This window comes from Balaenoptera acutorostrata, chromosome 3, assembly GCF_949987535.1.
Source record: "Balaenoptera acutorostrata chromosome 3, mBalAcu1.1, whole genome shotgun sequence".
NCBI classification, from domain to species: domain Eukaryota; kingdom Metazoa; phylum Chordata; class Mammalia; order Artiodactyla; family Balaenopteridae; genus Balaenoptera; species Balaenoptera acutorostrata.
In genome coordinates this window covers 36,918,421-36,938,714 of record NC_080066.1, presented here as the reverse complement: position 1 = coordinate 36,938,714, position 20,294 = coordinate 36,918,421, and the positions used below count along the sequence as shown (strand labels likewise).

The window sequence follows — 20,294 nt, the reverse complement described above, 5'->3', positions numbered from 1 at the left end:
TTTTAAAAATAGAATTCTCTGATGGTCCTTGTTCTACTTTCTTAGAAAATCGCTCCCACCTTCTTTCTTCTGTTGCAGGCAGTACTGGTTAAGAGACACAAGTGAGAACAAGTCCACCGTTCGAGTGACCCATGACTGGTGGATCAGTCCCATCTCAGAACCTGCAGCGACAAAAACAGTGATCCCAGGGAGACTTTGGGGCCCCAAGGCTCTCAGTGAAGCAGCGGCCCCAGCTGCTGTCTGGTGCCACAGAGCCCAGCAAGTCCCCGGAGTCGGAGGCAGGGCTGTCCCCTGGCGCTGCCTTTGTTCTCCTTCCCTGAGAAGAGGGCCACACCTGCTTCACCCTGTCTTTCTCTATAAACAGACTTGCTCCGTGACAGGGCTGTGGGGAGGTGTGGTCAAGAAACTAGAGTCTTGGTTACGGAGGATCAGGGCTGAGGCACCACGTCTCAAACTATCACTGGAGTGTGCATCCTGTAACACAGTCAATCAAGGTGTCCTGGGACAAAGGCATCCCAAGGTCAAAACCAAGTAGGGGTAACACTGTGAGCTGTAGCCCTTCTTAGAAGGACTGGTGGGGTGGGGGTGGGGGGGTCACAATGCACATTAGCATAATAAAGGCTCTGAGAAGGCCCGTGGGAAATAAACTTCCTGTACTCCAATCCACGGTTCCTGAATTTACATGATTACAAACTTTTTTCTTTTGGCACAACACATGCTAATGGAACACCTTTTACGCCTTTAGGGACCACTGCTGCTCAGCCTCTTTCCTCACCAGGAAAGGTATCAGGGAGGGGCCCTGACCCTCACTGCCACCCCTAGAAGGCTTGTCCCAGGTGTGGAGGCTCTACATCCTCACCACTCACGTGTGTCCATGGAGCAACAGCATCGGTTGCTGACATCTTGTTAGAAATGCAGAATCTCAGGCCCCACCTCAGACCTACCCATCTGAATCTGCATAACAAACCCCCAGGTGATCTGATGAACGGCAGTTTGAGAAGCACGGGTCTCCATCTCCTGTTCTTCCTTCTCCAAGATGGCCAGGTGGGTCATCTCCCCAGCTAGGTGGGGCTCTAGGCCCCATATCTAGATGTAGTTGACATATTTTGAACCTTGCACCTACGTTTGGGAATTCCCCACATTATGAGTTCTCCTTCCCAAGGGCCCATGAGGGGAACCAAAAGGGACTGCCAGATGTCGAAGAGGCATCTTTGCAGAGGCTCATAAAAAAGGACCAGGGAGTTCTTCCAGCTTGACCTCCCCATCCCCGATCAGATGTCTCTTACACAGAGATGCCTGAAGACTTGAAGATGGTCATCTTGGGGGTCCAACCAGAGTCACCTCTGAGAGTCAGTCACAGCCTCCCCTAGAAGGTCAGTGGTGATCATTCACAAGGGTCAAACACAGTCACTCCTCAGAGCTCTTCCCCCGCCCCCCGCCAACCCCCTTAGGCAGAACCCAGAAGAAAGGAAAGGTGAGCCAGCATCTAGGGAGAAGACATTTTATTGAGATTTTGCCACATAAATAGCTACACAAAGCTGGGAGGACTGAATGGAGCCCTGCCATCTCCCTCTGCACAGGTCACTAAGGAACCCACGGGGAGGAGAACTGGGAGGGAGGCTGGTCATGACCAGAGAGAGGGAGGACCCCCGGATGCTATCTGGAATGAGGAGTCTGATATGAGAGAGAGAAAGAAAGAGACAGAGAGGCTAACAGCCTAGATGTCACGAGGGAGGGACAAGTGACGGTCAAAGAGGTCACAGCACTTAGGCTCACTGGGTCAGAGCCTGTACCACGTCCTTCACCAGCATGGTGCCGATCACCATCTTCTCACTGTTGACTGTCAGCTGGGCAGCTCCAGTGGGCTGGGCGTCCAGGGTCAGCAGGACCAGGCTCCCGCTGGTCAGCGTCCTCCCTGCAAACCTGAGGTGGGGGTAGAGGAATGAGCTCAACCCTGAGGCATGGGGCCCCTCCTTCAAATCAGGACCAAGAGCCCATCTCGTCCCCCTGCTGGTGGTCAGTACCTGTACTCATCAGATGTCCCACAAGGGACACGACCCAGGTTGGCAGTGGCAGTCACTTTCTGCACCACAACGTGGTCACTCCGACAGGTGTCTGGCAGCGTGAGCTTCTCTGTGATCTCATTCATGCCCGTCAGCTTTCCTGGGGGCAGAGGATATGATGAGGGCAAAGGTCACGGTGGGTACCACTGGGTCCGCCCACTGAGCACCCTCACCATGTTCTACTCAGGTGGGGCAGGTCTGAATCTCCCTCACCAGTCTTGAGGAGGGGCTCCTTCCCTCTCGGACCTGGCCCTCCCTCAGGGAGCCTTGGTCAGCCTCCCACCCCACCCAGGGCTCTATCCATACTGCTGAGCAGAAACTGACTGGGTGCTTCCCCACGGTCAGACATCTGGGCCACCAGCCCCTTGGGAGTGGCCAGTGGACTTGGTGGCCAGTCAGTACTTAGAGGTTTCCTCCACCTTTTAGTCTTTCCTGGTTGGCCCTCCAACCCAGGTGCAGCTCTCTCCCAGCTCCTGGAGGCTGCGTCCTCACAAAGAGATCACTGGTGGCTGCTGCTGGTTCTCACCCGACAGGCCAGAGTCCGGTTGTCACATGCAGCCCTCACAGGTGGACCCCTAGTTTCACATGTGGCAACAGCTCCAAACCTGTCCAGGACTCGTCGCGTCCCCAAGCACTCACAGCATCCCAAGAAACCCTCACTCTACGGGTCTGACCTCTCCTCTCCACTCACACGCTCTTCCCAGCCATGCGAGCTCCTCCGTCTGCCCTCCTGCCCACCTTCTCCTCAGCCTCTCTCTCCTCCTTCTGCTACTTCCGCCATTCTTCTCCTCCTTTTCAGAACGGACATCCCTCTCCTGTCGCTTTCATGCCCTCCGTTCCTAACTAGTGACATTTTCTTGTCCCTGCACCTTTAGTCTCTCCATATCAAGTCTCCTCGTTCCTAAGAAGTCCTCTCTAGAAACAAGATACGTCATCATGCTAGTGCTGTGTCTCCCTCCCCAGTGACCACCAAGGTCCTCCAGAGAGGACTCCATTTCCCCAAGCCCTGGTCTCCCTCAACCCACTGCAATTGGCCTCTGCCCCCCTTTTGCGATGACCCGCTCTCTCTGACGTTGGCAGCAGCTTCCTATCTGCTGGATCTGAAGGTCTTTGGTCATCTTGGCCTGCAGACCATCCAAGGCACTCTTCAACCTCCTCATCTCTCGTGGTTCTCCTCCCACCTCTCACTCTGTTCCTCCTCTTTTCCCTCCCCTCCTTTTTCTCCTGAAGAAGGCAGGTTTTCCTCAAGGAAGGTCTTTGACCTTCTTATCTTCCCACCCATCTCTCTCCCAGGGTGATCTCACTCATATTCACAGCTTCAATTATCACCTCTATGCTCCTGACTCCAGCCTAGAAGTGTTTCCTGGGCACAGACCCACATTTTCAGTTGCATATTAAACACCTCTTCCTGAATTTCCCAAATGAATTTCAAAAGCAGCCTCTCCAAAACTGTCCAAGATCGTCCCCCCTTTCCCTTGCCCAATCCATTCTTCTTTCTTCCAGATCAGGGGTTTGGCAAATTACAGCCTGAAGGCCAAATACAACCTACCACCTGCATGGCCCACAATGGTTTGTTTTTTTTTTAATATTTTTTAAGTGCTGGGGGAAAAATCAAAGATAGATATTTCATGACACATGAAGATTATATAAAATTCAAATTTGTGTCCATAAATAGAATTTTATTGGAATGCAGCCACACTCATTCATTTATGTATTATCCGTGGCTGTTCTTGGGTTACAACGGCAAATTGCAGCAGAGATCACATGACCCAGAAAGCCTAAAACATTTGCTTTATGACCCATTACAGAAAAAGTTGGCCAACCCCTGGTCTAGGTGAACGGCACTGCCATTCTCCCTACTATCTAAGCCAGACATTCTAGAGCCAGCTTATATGTCTCCCTCTCCGCTTCCTTAGGGCAAATGCCCATGGCTTCCCTCTCCCCCACCTCAGCCTTTCATTCTTTTTGCTGTGGTTCTAATCCTGGTCCTCACCATCTCTCATCAGATCTATTGCAATAGCCTTATAACTAGGCACAGAATTTAGTCCAAGGTCACATACCAAGCAAGTGGCAGGTTCAGAACTTAAAGCCAGGATTCATGGAGCCCCATGTTGCCTCCCACTTACGCTGTTCTGCCTCTTTTTCCTGCTGCAGATTCTCTCAATTCCAGTCCTAGCTGTAACTGTTGCCAGATTTCTCCTTCTGAAGCAGAAGTCTGAACCTGGCCCCGTCTTTGCTCAAAAAACTTCAATGGCTCCTCTACTGCTAGGAAAACGAAATCTACAGTCCTTACCTCTCTAACGATGGAGTTGGACCCAATAACCTCTGTGACCCCTTCCAGCTCTGAAATTTTAGGACCGAAATCCTTTAGCATCGCGTTCAAGGCTTCCAGAAACTAGACCAAACGTATTTTCAGCTTTGTTTTCACTACTCGCCGTTGCTAAGGACTCCTATGCCCTAAAGCAAACTGCTCCCCTCCTTTCTTCCTGTAAATTTTCACTAACACCTACTCATAATGTTTCCCCCAGCTGGAATTCTGGCCTAGAATTTTCTGCCTGGCTGAGTTGAGACTGTCTCCAGAGCCTCACTGAAGTGTCCCAGGCTCTGTGAAGCCTCTGCTGGAGCCACAAGCTGTGAGGCCTCCCTCCATCTGCAGGAGCCGAGGCTCCCTCGGCGTGACTGTATGGTGGAGCTGAATGAGCCCCAGTGGATGGTCCTGAGCACCCTCCCTGCCCACCTCCAGGGAACACTCACCCTGTTCCTTCTTGAACTCATTTTCGCTCATGAACACAGGGGCCATCAGCTCCCCAACAGGTGGCTGAATGGAGACGTAGAACTGTCGGGTTTGGGTGCTGGGAAGGGTAGGAGGAGACAGAGGGAGAGGGAGTGAGGCCAGCATCTCTCCCCTCACCTCGCACTGTGTCTGAAGGGAGGGCTTGGAGGCAGCAGGAGAGGGAGGTAAGAGACCTGAGGTCTTGGGATGCCTTCCAGACACACCAGATCATGATGTAGCCCCACCTAATACCACCTCCAGCTCCAGTTTATTTTGACCCCACCTCTCCCTAGCCATCCTCCTACTCCTCCACGAGTTGGAAACATACCACAGCTGGAAGTTGGCCGCCTGGGTCGAGTCACAGAAATTAATGCCCATGACAGCAGTGGCAGATTCTCCGGGTGCCAGGGACTCTGCAGCAGTGTGAGGCAGGGAAAGGGGGAGAGAAAGACAGCATCACCTGACAGGTCTGGAACCCTGACCCCTTCTCCCCTCCACTTCCAGAGCTGACCATTCCTCTATGGAATCCTGGCTTTCTGAGCCCCTGGAGAGACTGTTCCTGAGTTTCTCCTGAAATGTAAACACCCTTCCCCCACTCACCCTCACCCCATTTAAGTCAGTGCTGAAACCACCAAGGCTCAAGCACCTCTTGCCCTGATACTGACTTGCTCATTTCCTAGTCTGTCTTGTCCATGGATTGTGTTAGATGCCATCTCCATAGCCCCATAGCCTAGACCCTGGCCTGGCACAGAGGGGGGCTTCAGAAACCACAGAAAGACCAACTCCACCCAGGAGCCTCCTTCTCCACCACGTCCCAGGCCCTTCCGCACCGATTTCAGGAAATTCCTGGATGCTGATGCCAGCGGGCAGTTTGGGGGTGCCCACATGTAGGCCCTTGATGGGCGTATCAGAGCTGTTGGAGAAGTGGATGTGCACAGCCACCATGTGGGGGTCCCCAGAGAAAGGCTGGCGGCTGAAGGTGTAGTCCACAGCCAGCCCCTCTCCAGCTACGCGGTGCAGCAGCTCCTGTCTCCCGACACCCAACACTGGACTCAGCAGCTGGAGGGGAGGAGGAGGAGGGGAAGTATGGAAATGAACAACAAGGCGAGAGCCCGTCCCAGCCTTGTCCCTACTTGTGGTCACAGCAACGGAGGCTCAAAGCCATCCCCTCCATCACACCCCCTTCACACAAATCCATACCATAGGATGCAGCACAGAGATGTGTCCCTGCCCCAGCCCTGTCCCTCCCCATCCCACTCACCGAGGGCACCAGGGGGGAGTCTGTGAGCGTCAGGCCCTCCAGGTCAGCAGCCAGGCTGGTGGACACAACCGTGGGGGGAGACACAGGCTGGACACTGGGAGGGGTGACTGTGGGAGTATATGGGAAACATTATGACGAGGGAGAGGCAAAGTGGAATTGGCTTGGATCGAGCAGGAGCCCAAGGCTTAGGGAGCAGACGGCTCAGCACCACGGACAGTGAGGCACGTGGCAGCCTGGCGGCTCCGCGGAGACAGCCATCCTTGACCCCAGCCCCACACCTGGAGAGGATGTCCTGCGGCCCTCTCAGGCCCAAAGATGTATTCTGTCTGCTCCTCCCACCCCAAACCCCTGAGGAACCTAGCCCAGAGCGCCCATGGCCCTTCCTAAGTCATACTCCCCAGGCCTCCTTCCCCCTGTGACTTCTACCACCCAAACTCACAGTCCTCTAGATCAAGCAGAGAGATCTCCTTGGCTGCAGGGGCACTTTTGCTGCTGGGAGGCTGGAAGAGAAAAGTGCGATGTGAGTGTGGAAGGGGAGTACCCTGGCCCGGGGTTGGGTTATGGGGAGATGCCTGGGCTTGGCCCAGAGGGTGGGGAGGGCCCCGGTCCATACGCCCATCCCCTTTCTGCCCCAAGGCGCTCACTGTTTTTTTTCTCCAGGAGGCAGGTTCCACCTGCTCCTCCTCTGTCTCTGATGTCATCTCAGACTCTGATGAGCTGCTGCTGGAATCACTGCCCTCATCTGAGGACGAGCCGCCTTCTTGTCCCTCTGGTACCTTCTTCCTCTTCTTCATCTTCCTCTTCTTACCTTCCTCCTCACTATGCTCACTGGAGGAAAGGGGGCAAACAGGGCTTGGGCCCAGCCTGGATGACCCCTTCTTGCCTCACAGAAGAGCAGGGAAAGCCTTGAACACTGGGGGTGAGGGTGGGCAGCCTGGGCCAGTGGACTCCACATCTGAGCTCCTATGCCTGGGTCACAGTGAGAGCTTTAGACCGGCCTGTGCCAGCTCGGGCCCCTTCCCTGACTGCTTCTTCATGCTGCGCCCCACGCAGAGATCTCCTGCGGCCATCACGTGAGCAGACCAGGGGGTCTGTAGGCCCCACCAGCTCATGAGGAGGCTCAGGGGCTCTTAGGAGACTGGCTAAGGCTGAGGGTCAGCCCTTCGTTTCCAAGGGGGAGCCCTGAAGACGCCCAGTCATCTTACCTCTCACTGCTCCTCCCTTTCTCCTCGTCCTCATCCTGGCCTTTGTTGTCAGACTCACTGCTGGACTCCCCAGAGCCGCTCTCACTGCTGCTCTTACTGTCCGATTCACTCTCGGACTCAGGGTCTGTGGAAGGACTGTCTCAGGCTTCCCTCCCTTGTGTGCAGGCCTCCCGGGGAGCCCTGGGCACCCAGCTTCAGACTCTGTACTGAAGCAGCAAACTCACCTCTTCTCCCCGCAACCCCCCGACCTGCTCCCGGCCCCAGACGCCAACCAGACCAACTGGAACACAGATGGACCCGTATGGATAGAGACCTACACAAGCACACACACATCTGGGACGTGCAATCCTCAAGTGCATAAGCACACATACAGGTGCACACAAGGAGGTGCACACCCCCTTGGACACGTGACCATCTAATACAGGAGCACACACGTGCACCAGATAGTCAGCCACAAGGCACACACACAGGCAGGAGCACAGGGCCCCAGCTCTGCCCATCTCCTCACCGCTGTCTGCGGACTCTGTGGGCCCTGACTCTCCCTCAGAGTCTGAGTAGAAGGGTTTCTCCTTCTCCTTCCTCTTCTCCCTGTTTGAGCACTTGGTCCATTCAGGTACCTGGAGATTGTGGGGTGGGGGCGGGGAGTCATTAAATCATGGATGGGGAGGGGGAAGGAAAGCACAAGCCCCTCTTATCTTTCACCCTAGCTCTTCTCGGGGCCCCGCCTGGTCCTGTCCCCAAGAGGGAATAATGGGGGGAGGGAAGGGACCCTGTCCATGGAGGGGAGGCACTCACAGAGTGGCACTGCCAGCAGGAAGGAACAGAGTGTAGGGAAGGCACAGGGGTGCAGCATACAGGGGAGAGGGGAGGGGGCAGCGCAGGCTGGGCGAGAGCACTGCACACAGAGCAGAGGGCACACAGCACACAGGGCGGGGGGGACCTTGGTGTATTCGCCCAACAGGCCCACATGGGTCTCAACAAGGGAGAGATCTTCTTCCTGCGCGCGGGGAGAGTGTCAGGAGGGCCCGGCTGGCACTCCCAGGGCTCCCTGCTGTCTGTCCTTCCCCACACACAGCTCCACCCTCCACCCCTGCTGACCTCCACATTGCGCACAGATGGGTCCGGGGCTTCTTCTGGCCAGTCTGGGAGCTCCTGGTAGCCCGTGGCCTTGGCATTGAGCAGGTGGGACAGTGAGCCCAGCTGGAAGTGGTCCCGGTCTGGGGACGGGGTGAGAGGTCAAGTCAGTAGTGGCAGTGAGGAAATGCCCTGGGAGTTGTTTCCTAGGTGGGGCTGGGTGGCGATTCCAGTGGGAACTCCCTAGCTAGACAGAAGAGAGGGGTGGACGTGTCCCCTAATGGCTCTTCTGCCCTGACTGAATCTCCAGGCCCACATGCTGGAAAAAAGACTGTATGGCTGACTAGAGCAAGGGCTGAGGGGTGGGGGGGAGCTGGGACCACAGAGGAGGGCAGGAGGGGCTTCTGGGCCCAGAGCTGCTGCTGCCTGTTTGCCCTGGTGCCTGTTGGTGAAGCAGAGATGCGGGTGTGGCTTCTCTCCCAGGGTAACGGGGGTGGTGCTGCTGCACAGCCAGGCTCAGGAAGGAGGCCTGCTTGGAGCGAGGGTAGCAACTATGAGTAAGAGGCTGGCCAGGCTGGGTCAAAGGGCAGGGAGGTGTGTCTGGTCAGGCTGGGGACTCCGTGGGGAGGGGGTGAGTCCAAATGCGAGCAGGAGGGAGTCAGAGCCAGAGGAGGGCAACCCAGAGACTTGTAAGTGGGGATGGTGTTAGGGAGGAGAAAGGGACTGTTCCCCTTCTTCCTGGGAGGTTTTCACATCTGCCCCATCCCTCAGAATCTCCTTGCTCCTGTGGTCCAGGGAAAGATAAAGCAGAACAAAAAGACACGCAGGAGAACCAAGCTTTGTGAAGGAAGTTCCCCTCCTGAGTAGGTTCCTGGGTCCAGAGAGTCAGCTGGGGGACCCTCCCCTTCCTGCGTCTCTCAGAGCCCTTGTCACGGGAGACCAGACCGAGAGAAGAGGCAAGGCAGCGGGCCTGGGGCTGGGGGTTTGGGCTGACCTCCAGTGACAGCCCAGTGAGTGCTGGCAGCCGCTTTCTCAGGACACTTACAAACATACACCTCTCCTTTGTTTTTGTTTTTTTAAGATTTTTTTGACATGGACCATTTTTAAAGTCTTTATTGAATTTGTTACAACATTGTTTCTGTTTTATGTTTTGGTTTTTTGGCCGCGAGGCATGTGGGATCTTAGCTCCCCAACCAGGGATCGAACCTGTACCCCCTGCACTGGACAGCAAAGTCTTAACCATTGGACCGCCAGGGAAGTCCCTACAGCTCTCCTTTGTATGGAGTTCTACTTCCTGCCTTCCTGGGCCCTTGGTAGGTAAAATCTTGATACATATAGTGCCTGCTCAGGGAGTAGGATGGAAAGGGGAGCCCGAGAGGAGAGAAACCAGAAGCCCATCCTGCCTGGGAGGGCAGAGACTCAGGTGAGTTGATGCTGGTGGTGGTTGTGAGCGGGTGAAAGAGCAAGCCCTGGATGCTGCAGGATGGGCAAAGGGTTGGGCCAGGGGCACAGGACTGGCGTTTCTCCAGAAGTCCTGCCCACCGAAGGCTGGTACCTGGCTGAGACTGAGACCTCAGAGGGTAAGGCTGGGACCGGGTTGCTGGCCAATTCTCCCCTTCCCCCAGGAAGGTTACTCTTGATTTCAGCTCCCACCTTTGAAGGATGACTCCAAGACTGGGGCTGGTTTGGGTGCCAGGAAGAGCTTCTTGGCATGACGGCTGAGGGCCCCACCCTGCTCCGAAGGGACGATGAGCTGCCGGGTGAAGCGTGCTCGGTCTCGGATATCGTAATTCTGGTCATACTTGGCCAGACTCAGCACATACTGGGTCAGCAGCTTGGTCTGGGGGACAAGAAGTGGGTCAGCAGCCATCACAGAGGGTGGGGACACAGGAGGTCTCTGAACCAGATTCTTTTTTTTTTGCCATGCCTCGTGGCTTGTGGGATCTTGGCTTCCCGACCAGGGATCGAACCTGTGTCCCCTGCAGTGGAAGTGCGGAGTCTTAACCATTGGACCGCCAGGGAAGTCCATGAACCAGATTCTTTTGGCCAACAGCTCCAAGCACTGCTGCCTCCACATGACCTTCCCTCCCAACCTGTCATTGCGCCAAACCCTGCATTTTCTCCCACCTCCCCAGCCCTGACTCCCAACGCCGACTCTGACAACTGACTTGGCCGGCAAAAGAGCTTGCCCTTTTGGAAACCTCCCTGTTGGCCCTGGGTGCCATTCTTCCTCAGGTGTGTGGTCCCCACTGCCCTAGGCCCACTCCTACCCCACCTAGTCCAGGCTGGGCCAATCTCTCCACCCTGAGGTGCCAGAGTGAGTGAAGGTCTGGAACATTCTGCTAGACCTCACAGTTTCTAGGCTCCATCACCTGGGGGGAACTAGGTGATAAAAAGAGAAAGGGGGAACACATAGGAATCCCCCTGGCAGGGGCTGCCCTCATGCCCCATTGACCCACATAGTAGATTCTGAGTAGATTCTGAGCAGCCCAGGGGTCTCAGAGGCCATAATCCTCCCTGGAAGGTCCTAATGAGATCAGAGCAAACTGCAGCTGCCTATGGGTTTGCTGAAGTCATATGGGGTTCACAGCCTGCAGTCAAGGCAGCCATATCCCAGGACCCCAAATCTCAATTTCTGCCCTGATCCTGACCTAGTCTAACCTGTCACAAAATGACAGTGGTAGCCACCATTTATGGAGTGCCTTCTGGTGCCAAATACTGTGCTAGGTGCTTCACTACCTCATGTAATCTCCATAACCCTTCTGAGAGGTGGGCGCTACTGCCCCCATCTACAGAGGAGAATCAGAGTCATTAAGTGACTTTTCCCAGGTTAAGGAGCCAGTCAGTGCTGCATCCAGGCCTGGACCCTCATCTCCTTGGCCTCAGCCTGGGCCGGAATCTGGCATGCAATGGATGGCTCAGCAGGTGGGAGGGATGGCTGGGATTGTTGTGGCCTTGTGGCAGGTCCAGAATGTCACCCTTGGTACTGAGATGGGGGAATATCATTGCTGTTTTGCCAGGATGGACATGGACACATCCAGGCCACCTCCCTCTTAGTGTGCCAAGAATTCCCCTTCCTCCACCACTCCCAGAACAGGCTGAGAAGAAAGAAGAGAGAAAGATAGGGAGGGTAGAAAGGAGGAAAGCTCCCTTTATTGAGTCAAAGAACCATTCTAAGGGGCCTATGCCTGGAAGGACTGGCCTTAGGGTAAAGGGTGCCTGGAGGTTCCATTTGCCTGAACAGCCTACTCTGGGTGGCCTGATGGGGGCTGGGACCCCTGTGTCCAGCCTAGGAGAGGCGTTCAGCTATATATATACCCACAGCTCTCTGTGACAACCCTGACTACAGCCCTTATTGCTCTGCGTTTTGTGCTGTTTCCTCTACTTGGCTATGAACACTTGCAGGCCAGTAAACATGTCTCACTCATTGTCATCACCCCAGGACATAGCTCAGTGCCAGGCATAGTGGGTACTCGGGAAATGCATGTTAAATAAATTCATGAATAAATGTGCATGTAGCTAACAGTGACAACTTGGGGAAATGCCACGTGAGCACACCCAGGCTAATGAAAACATGCCAACAGCACCTCTCTGGCTCAGTCCTGAGCCTTTCAGACGCCCCCTCTACCCGGGTGGCTACCCACCCAGGCTGCTTCATCTATTCAAATGTTCCTCCCACCTGCTCCTTCCTCCCATTTGAATAAAGGAGGCACACAAATATTTGTTTGAAGGCTTCCAGTGGTGTTCCCTGTAACTTCTCTGTCTCCAATCTGCTTCCCCCACAATACTGACACCCACAGATCCAGCCCCTCATTGCTTCTACACAACTGCTGTCCTTTCCAGCTCCTGACAAGAGTCCCAGCATGTGATGGCCCTGCCTCCCCAGCTTGCAGCCCTGGGGCCCACTCTAGCCACCGTGGATCAAAGGAGCCACAGAAGACGCACAAATGCCACCATCCAAAGACTCCATGGGATGGCAAAGAGGCCACCTTCAGGCCAGCAGGGATGTCACAATCTACAGGGTATGGCCCAGATGCTTTGCTCCAAGGGTTGGCAAGCTCTATCTATAAAGGGCGTGAGTAACTATTTCAGGCTTTGCAGGCCATATGGACTCTATCGCAGTGACAACATCCACGGACAATAAACAAATGAATGAACGTGGCTGCGTCCCAATAAAATTGTATCTACAACAACAGGCAGCAGGCCAGACTTGGCCCATGGCGGTAGTTTGCCAACCCCTGCCTCATTTAACTGAGTGTGGGAACTGTCAGGGTGCTTGGTGTCCCCGGTACCTTGAGAAGCTCTGCACATTACACTTTGTTTTTAGCAGAATCTCGTGGGACCATCTCAGAGGATGCTGGACACTCAAGAGGTTTTTAATATCCTGATATTCCAGCTTAGTTGAGCCATGTCCTTGGCTATGGTGCCTCTCATAACCTTTCACCTTAGGAATGGCAATGGCTGCCAATACCACCCAAGCCTGCGCAGAGACTTGCCCTCTCATCCCCGGCATAGACTGGCAAAGCATCACCAAGCTTTGGGAGGAAGCAGAGACCACATCTCCTGGGACACATATTCTCCCATCAGTGCCTATCACTGCTGGGCAACCCCCCCCCGGCCCCAGTGTTCCAAAGGCAGCAGGTAGGGACACACCCACTGCCAGACTGGAAGTCACAGCCCCATAGAAGAGCCTCTTCAACAGTGGTCACCATCCCTACTAGGCCCTTGGGGCCCTGGAGTAGCTGTGGACACTGGGGGAACACTGGTCACCTGGGCAGACCAGACACCTGTCCTGAACTCCCTCTTCAGAAAAAGGTGCTGATATATGTATAACTGAATCACTGTGCTGTACAGCAGAAACTAACACGACATTGTAAATCAACTATACTCCAATAAAAATTAATAGAAATAAAATAAAATACGAAAAAGAAAAAAAAGTGACAAAAAAAAAAAGAGGTGCTAAAGTTCATGCCTACCTGGTGAGGGCCCACAGAATACTGTCTGGGCTGTTTCTGGGGCCCAGAGTGTTTTAGGAGGCATCTCTCAATCTGTACCTGCTTAGAGTTGGTCAGGTAGAGCTTGGCTGCCAGGTTGATGACCTGCAGCTTGACGATGTCCTCCTCGGCTGTGAAGGACTTGGCCATTTTTCTCAGGACGTCGGGTGCAATCCTGGGGACGTGCTCACAGTACTCGCCAATGAGCCACAGGATGCTGGCTCGGGCCATGGGCACCTGTGGGTGTGGGAGAGGAGTCAGGTCTGGGGTAAACGTGGGAATGTGGGTGGGCACCTGGTCTGCCAAGGAATCGGCACTCCTCCCGTGCTGGCCTGTTGTATCGTGGGCTTCTCTGGAAATGGGAGTGGGAGGTGATGGGAGAGAGATTAAAGGTTGGGTATTTCCCGGGCAGCATCTCCCCTCTTCCCTAGGGTTTCATTAGCATGGGCAGAGCCTTCAAGCCCCAAATTCAGTCACAGTTTAGTATAAAAGACTGATTTTCTGGATCCATTGTACTCTCAATGCTTTACTGCCTTGTTAATTCTCCCTGAATCTTCAGGAATGCCTTTGCTTGAATGTTTCAACTTGGCAGTGTGACACAAAAACACAGGACTAGTCAATTGGCCACCCTTGGCCAGAACTTTAGAGAAAACCTGAGTGGTGGTACAGGCTGGAGCTCAGCAAGGGATCCCCAAAGGGAAGGCGAACCAGGGTCACATGGTCTCATCTTTCCCCTCCTCCCACCTGAAGACCTTTCGAGCCAGTAGGGAAGGTTTGGAAGTTGATTTTTTATTAAGGCTAGTGTTTAATTATAGGGTCTTAAAATCATGGGGAGGACATTGGGTTGGGAAAGGAAACGGGGTCACTCCCTGACCTGGATGTTGTCTGTGAGCTTTGCCAAGTGTTTGATGATCTCTCCGTGCTGTGCCGGCTGCATCTGCAGCAGCTTCTTAATGACGACCACTGACTCTGCGACCACGAGCTCTGTGGGACAGGAAAAGAGCCCGGGACAGTCAGATGACCACACACAATGAACAGGCACACCTGCAATGCCCCCAGCCCCTTGGCTCTGTTCCTCAACCCCCTGTACTTCTCCAGTGGCCCTCAGAGACGTGGGAGCACTTGGATACTAATTGAGGCAGACAGACAGATGAACACACATTGTTCCTGGACAGACAGGTGGATACCCACTGGCCATCAGAGTCAGACATGCAGGCAGCACCCACTAGTCATCAAAGTTGGACATGCAGACAAACACTGACCATCACGGTTGGACAGCAGCTGCACCAGGCCGTTGAGGCAGGTGTCACGGACTCGGCCTATGTTAGTTGCACAGCGCCCAATGGCCTGGATCGTGGCTGCCACAAAGTCCTTGTCCATGCTGCGAATGTAGGTCTGTGGACACCACGACAGAGTGACCCCCGGAAGGTAGTGATCCCTCAGACTTGACTCGGCAGTGACTCTGCAGGCTTGAGGGTGACCTTCCAGAAAGCTGTTACCCCTCATTCAATGACTCATCATGTCAGAGACTAAACTCTGGGAAAAGGAATGACAGCCTCACCTGTCACCCAGTGATTCCCTAACCCAAAGCCAGTAGAAGGCATTGGGAGGGGACGTAAAATAACAGTTTCTCCACTTTGGGCTTTTAAGAGAAGGTTTGCCCCACCAGGTCGATTCTCACTAAGCACAAGGAGCTGCAGGACAAGTCTCGTGGGCCTCTCTGACTATAAGCTGGCCCCTGGCCCGTACCTGGAATTCCCGTAGGACAGTAGGGATGTTGGTCTCATTGGCGAGGTTAGTCAACACTTCCAGCTGCAGGGAGTCAGAAAATGGGCAGGGTGGCCAGTGGGCTTTCTGTGCTTTCATAAACCTTCGCTCCAAACACACACTTCACCAACCAGAAAACAATCCTCAGGCAGGACAGCCCTGTATCATCCTTAGATTGATGAGAGAACTGACAGATCATGAAACTTATCCAAAATGCAGGAGGACCAGTTTGCTTCTTAAATGGACTCCCTGACAGAGTATGCTTGTAGTATGATCATGTCACCTCTCTACCTTCAAGGAAAACTTAAAGCCTCAAGTTGCTTTTAGGATAAAGACCAACATCCTTTCCATGGTCTATAAGTCCTTGATCTCCCACCATTCTCCCCCTTACCCTCTATGCCCCAGTCACACAGGTCTTTAGTCACAACCCTCCTGCTGGCCTTTGCATATGCTGTTTCCTCTGTGTGGAGCACCTCTTCCCATTCCTGTCCCTGCATTTACCTAGAGAATTCATGTTCATGTCTCAGTCCTCCGCTCAAGCCTCCCCTCCCGATGGAAAACTTCCCTGACACCAGACTAGATCAGGTCCACCTGTTTATGCTCGTACAGCTCTCTGCACTTTCCTTTTACATCCTATTTCGCAAATGGATTTTTACCTGTGCTGTGTGATTAGCTGCCCAATGTCTCCTCCTCACCCCAGCTAGATTGTAAGCTCCCCAAGGGCAGGGTGCCTAATTGGTTTGTTCTCTGTTTTACCCCTAGATACCCCTAGATCCAGCCGTGAGACACACAATAGGTGTTCAGAAGGGTTAGGAGGATTAACTGTTGCTGAAGGAAGTTACTCAATAATGAGGCAGAGCAGGGATGGAACGTGGGTATGGGCTCCTGCAGCCTTTTCTGTGGGGGTATGTCTGCACGACAGCCTGAGGGTGTAGGTGTGTGAGGGTAATTACACTGTAGGTAGAAGACAGAGACTGCAGCGGGGAAAGTATGAAACTTTTTTTTTTTTTTTTTTGCCTGCACCACGCAGCATGTGGGATCTTAGTCCCCCGACCAGAGATTGAACCCGAGCCCCCTGAATTGGAAGCACGGAGTCTTAACCACTGGACCGCCAAGGAAGTCCCAAGGGAAAGTATGAATTGGGAGTCAGCGGACCTGACCTTCGGTAGTTACCTCACCTCCCTAAGTCTACATTTTTATAAAATAGAGATAATGTACACTTCCTGAGGTGATTATGAAAATCGAATTACTTCATATGTGAAAAGTGGCAGGTGTATAACAGGTACTGGGCAAAGGGCAGCTCCCTTCACCCTGTCCCCCCACTCTCATTAGCCTGGCTTCCTGAGCAAACACTTCTGGCTGGAGCAACAGTGGGCTCAGCCCCTGAAACAGGCAGGCACCAAGGTGGCCACTGTGGATATTCAAGTGGGTCATGGGGGTGGGGGACAGAAAGTCCACAGGCACGTCTGTCCATCACTCACCTTCAGGATCTTGATCTGGGTGGGGTCGGTGGACCTGATGTAGAAGCTCTTCAGGTACGGCTCAAACATACCCTGGCACGAGAGAGGCAGCCCCAGGGAGCTCCACCTCAGCCTGAGACCTGCTTCTCTGCCAGAGCGCCCCTCCTCTTCTCCTGACCCAGGACCCAGCATCCTTCCTGCCCCTCACTGTCCTCTAGTCCTTGATTCTTCCCTCCTCCTCAGATCTAACCCGGTCTTTCTGCATCAGGCTTTCCTCCCTCAGCGGCCCTCGGGATCCAGGCCCTGCTTCTCCACCTGCATTTGGGGTCTCTCCTTCCCACACTCTGCACAGCCAGGGCATTCCCCCCATCCTGCCTTTCCCCAGTACCCCTAGCCCCGCAGGAGCCACTCCTCGGACTGCGAGGGCAGGCCTTGGTCACTTGCTCACCCGGCGCTTGATCGACATGGTGGCCACGTTCTGGAGCACCACGTACTGCACCTCGCTGCGGAGAGGAGGGGTCAGAGGTACCTGGGCCCCTCGGCTGGGGCAGCAGGTCGGGAGAAGGGAGGTGGGCAGAATAGGAGGGAGGTGGGCAGAATAGGAGGGAGGAGAGGACCGGTGTGGAGAGGGCACCAGCGGGAGGAGGGCAGGACTGGGGTCTGGGCGGAGAGCAGGTGGGCTGGGGCGGAGGGTGTCAGGCGCTCTGGGTAGGGGGGAAGGGGGGCGAGCCGGCCCCCAGGCGTGGGCGGGGCGGGCGCGCACCTGTGGCTGCGCAGCAGGCGCACGAGGGCCTTGGCGATGACGCCCACCTCCGCCTTGGGCGCCAGGTGGAAGTAGAGCTGCGCCACCGCCATGACCACGGCGGCGCTGCGGCTCTGCAGGAGCGGCTTTGTGTTGCGCAGCAGCAGCCGGTGGTCGGGGTCCATGACGTAGGGCTTTCGGGCCGGCAGCGCCGTGGAGGCCGCCGCCTCCGACCCCGGGCCCTTGGCCTCGTCCTCCTCGGAGCCGTAGAAGGCTTTCTCGGGGTTCTCCTCCAGCAGAGACTCCTGGAGGGGGAGACAGGCGGGACAGTGGGCACCTCCTCCCGGAGACCCGCCTATCCACTCTGCTAGGGCGAGGGTTGGGGTCCCGCCTGGGGGTCTGGGCCACTCACGTTCTGGGTGGGGCTCAGGAACTGCGTGCGGGCGTAGCGGGTGAGCATGCTGATGATGACCACCTGGCCCCACTCCTCCACGTCGATGAGCAGGTTACAGAGTTTCCGGTAGTTCTTGTGGATCAGGTCGATGCGCTCTGGGCACACCTCCTCGAAGGCCATCACCACGCTGCCCGCCACCAGCTGGGGAACCGACAGAGGCAAGAGCACATGAACAGAAGGACAGAGGGGCCTCTGCCTGGCTCCTTTTCACCACCCGTCCCTGTGTGTCCACATACGCACCGTGGTCTTGTCCGCCAGAAGCTTCTCAATGACCTCTATCAGCTGGTCCTTCTGGTCAGAATCCAAACTGAGAGAGAAACTGTTGAGAGGGATTGCCCCTCCCCCATCTCCAGCCTTCCCAACATCCGCCCAAGCTGTGCTAACCTCCCTCACCCCAACCCTATTCATAAAGAGGTGTGAGCCACTGCCTTCAATGTCCTCCATCTCTGTCAGTTCCCCAAACTGCCTTGAACCATCTGAAGAGAAAAACAAAACAAAACAAAACAAAAAAACCAGAAACAAAACCAAAAGCAGCCTGCAAGACTTGGGAGAGGCCAGGGGTGGGTGGGGGCTTCGGGTATACCTGTAGAGCTTGGGGATGGCGTGGGCAGCTGTCTTCCGCACATAGGGCGACATATCCGAGGCAGCTTCCTTGATGGCTAGCATCATGATGGGCACGATGATGGGCACACGGATGCTAGACAGGACGCGGAGGGCGCTGGCACGAATCAGCTGGTTGGGGTCCTAAGGGCAGAGGTGGAGGCAGAGCCATGAAAGGGCAGCAGGTGGCCTGAGGGCAGAGGCCACACCTGTGGAACTCACTGTCCCTAGTCACCACCAGCTCTTGCTTCCCTGCCTCCTCTCTTGAGCTTGGATGATGTGCTAGTGCTGGGTACCTGGGGGGTAGCTGCCTGAAGGCGCCAACTCTTGGCCCTGCTGCAGAAATCTGACACCTGAACGTATGTGGCATTGGCTGCTTCACTCTCAGGAAGAGTGGCAAACTTTCAGAACACCTAAAGTTCTTGAAACACCTCCTGTTCCTTAGGGGAGTGTGTGGAGGGGGAGGGTGTCTTTGTGTTTATGCTGGAGGGGACTGCCAGCAAATGCAAACTGGTCTCCCTTTCTGAGAGTTCATCCTTACAGTCCTCTCTCCCAGCAACCTCTCAAACCTGCTCTTCTTCCTCTTCCTCCACAGTGTTTAAAAGAGAATAGGTGTGGGGCTTCCCTGGTGGCGCTGTGGTTAAGAATCCGCCTGCCAATGCAGGGGACACGGGTTCGAGCCCTGGTCCGGGAAGATCCCACATGCCGCGGAGCAACTAAGCCTGTGCGCCACAACTACTGAGCCTGCGCTCTAGAGCCCGTGAGCCACAACCACTGAAGCCCGCGCGCCTAGAGCCCGAGCTCCACAACAGAAGAAGCCACCGCAACAAGCCCGTGCACCACAACGAAAGAGTAGCCCCTGCTTGTCGCAACTAGAGAAAGCCCGCACACAGCAACGAAGACCCAATGCAGCTAAAAATTAAATAAGAAACAAAAATGGTATTACACCATTATTAATTGCTTTAAAAAAAAAGAGAGAATAGGTGTGTAAGCCCCTCCTCTTTGCTCTTATTGCATCCTATAGACACCTGAGAAAAGCCTTAGACACAGTGTATTGTAATCAGGAGATTACAAAAGCAGCAGCAGCTGTAAATTACCGTTAATCTTGGAGGACGGTGGACAGTGGAAGAGGTGCTGGGACACTAAAGGGTAGATGCTACCCTGATTTTCTAAAATGGAGAAAGAGAAGAGCCACAAAATTACAGGTGAAAATTATGGTAATCCCTGGATTTCCCTGGATTTTTTAAATTCTGGAATTAATTTTTAAACAGATGGTTTCAAAGCACTTATTTTAAAAGCAGGAGTCTGTGAGTCAAATCATATCACATCCACTGCTAAAACCTATTTTCCTTTTTTATTTAACATTTTATTTGTAAATGATTATGGATTCACAGGAAGTTATCCCCCAAAATCCCTTTTCCTTTTTGCTAGGGTAACTAGGCTGGTAGCTATTAACACTATGTATCTTGATTTCAGCAAAGCATTTGTGGGAGTCTCTCATGGCATTTCCTGGATTACCATTTTTGATGTAGGCCTTTTGTTTCATTTAATACGTAAGCATTTTAAGAGCAGAATTCATGTCTATTTTATCTCTGGATAACCACAGCCCTTTGCACATGAAAGGTGTTAAGAAATTTTTTTGCTGTTAAAATCCTAACAAGATGGGAAAATACCAGCTGATTGCAGTTAGGTGGATCCACAATTTGGTAAAATGCGGTACTTGGGGAAGATTTACTAACAGATGAGTGTTATCCTGGAAGCATGATATATGGGACTCATGGTCTGTTGCCCTGGTCTGAATAGCTTATCAGCATCTTGGAGGAAGACACAAAATCAGGCGGACAAAATTAATATTCAGAATCACCCACCCTGGCTTGGATCCTGTGCTAAACTTATAAAAT

The 20,294-nt window shown here is 54.1% G+C and overlaps 1 protein-coding gene across 2 annotated transcripts in view; it reads right to left on the bottom strand.

Moving 5' to 3' along the window:
• Positions 1 to 1,498: 1,498 nt before the first annotated feature.
• AP3B2 (adaptor related protein complex 3 subunit beta 2) overlaps positions 1,499 to 20,294 on the bottom strand; it is a 31,536-nt gene continuing 12,740 nt past the window's right edge. The window contains exons 1-23 of one of the 2 annotated variants that reach the window (XM_057544772.1): positions 19,491 to 19,564; positions 18,377 to 18,537; positions 18,034 to 18,100; positions 17,752 to 17,934; positions 17,361 to 17,644; positions 17,046 to 17,100; positions 16,619 to 16,690; positions 15,120 to 15,182; positions 14,633 to 14,765; positions 14,245 to 14,354; positions 13,431 to 13,607; positions 10,030 to 10,216; positions 8,401 to 8,519; positions 7,811 to 7,919; positions 7,303 to 7,426; positions 6,742 to 6,925; positions 6,537 to 6,597; positions 6,098 to 6,204; positions 5,667 to 5,895; positions 5,165 to 5,249; positions 4,818 to 4,915; positions 2,025 to 2,163; positions 1,499 to 1,923 (exon numbers count right to left, since the gene is read on the bottom strand). In XM_057544772.1, coding sequence (XP_057400755.1) covers positions 1,773 to 1,923; positions 2,025 to 2,163; positions 4,818 to 4,915; positions 5,165 to 5,249; positions 5,667 to 5,895; positions 6,098 to 6,204; positions 6,537 to 6,597; positions 6,742 to 6,925; positions 7,303 to 7,426; positions 7,811 to 7,919; positions 8,401 to 8,519; positions 10,030 to 10,216; positions 13,431 to 13,607; positions 14,245 to 14,354; positions 14,633 to 14,765; positions 15,120 to 15,182; positions 16,619 to 16,690; positions 17,046 to 17,100; positions 17,361 to 17,644; positions 17,752 to 17,934; positions 18,034 to 18,100; positions 18,377 to 18,462 — 2,823 coding nt within the window. In that variant the 5' untranslated portion in view covers positions 18,463 to 18,537; positions 19,491 to 19,564 and the 3' untranslated portion in view covers positions 1,499 to 1,772. Of the gene's footprint in view, positions 1,924 to 2,024; positions 2,164 to 4,817; positions 4,916 to 5,164; positions 5,250 to 5,666; positions 5,896 to 6,097; positions 6,205 to 6,536; positions 6,598 to 6,741; positions 6,926 to 7,302; positions 7,427 to 7,810; positions 7,920 to 8,400; positions 8,520 to 10,029; positions 10,217 to 13,430; positions 13,608 to 14,244; positions 14,355 to 14,632; positions 14,766 to 15,119; positions 15,183 to 16,618; positions 16,691 to 17,045; positions 17,101 to 17,360; positions 17,645 to 17,751; positions 17,935 to 18,033; positions 18,101 to 18,376; positions 18,538 to 19,490; positions 19,565 to 20,294 lie in introns of those variants that run through there. The other variant, XM_057544771.1, reaches the window with a different exon arrangement.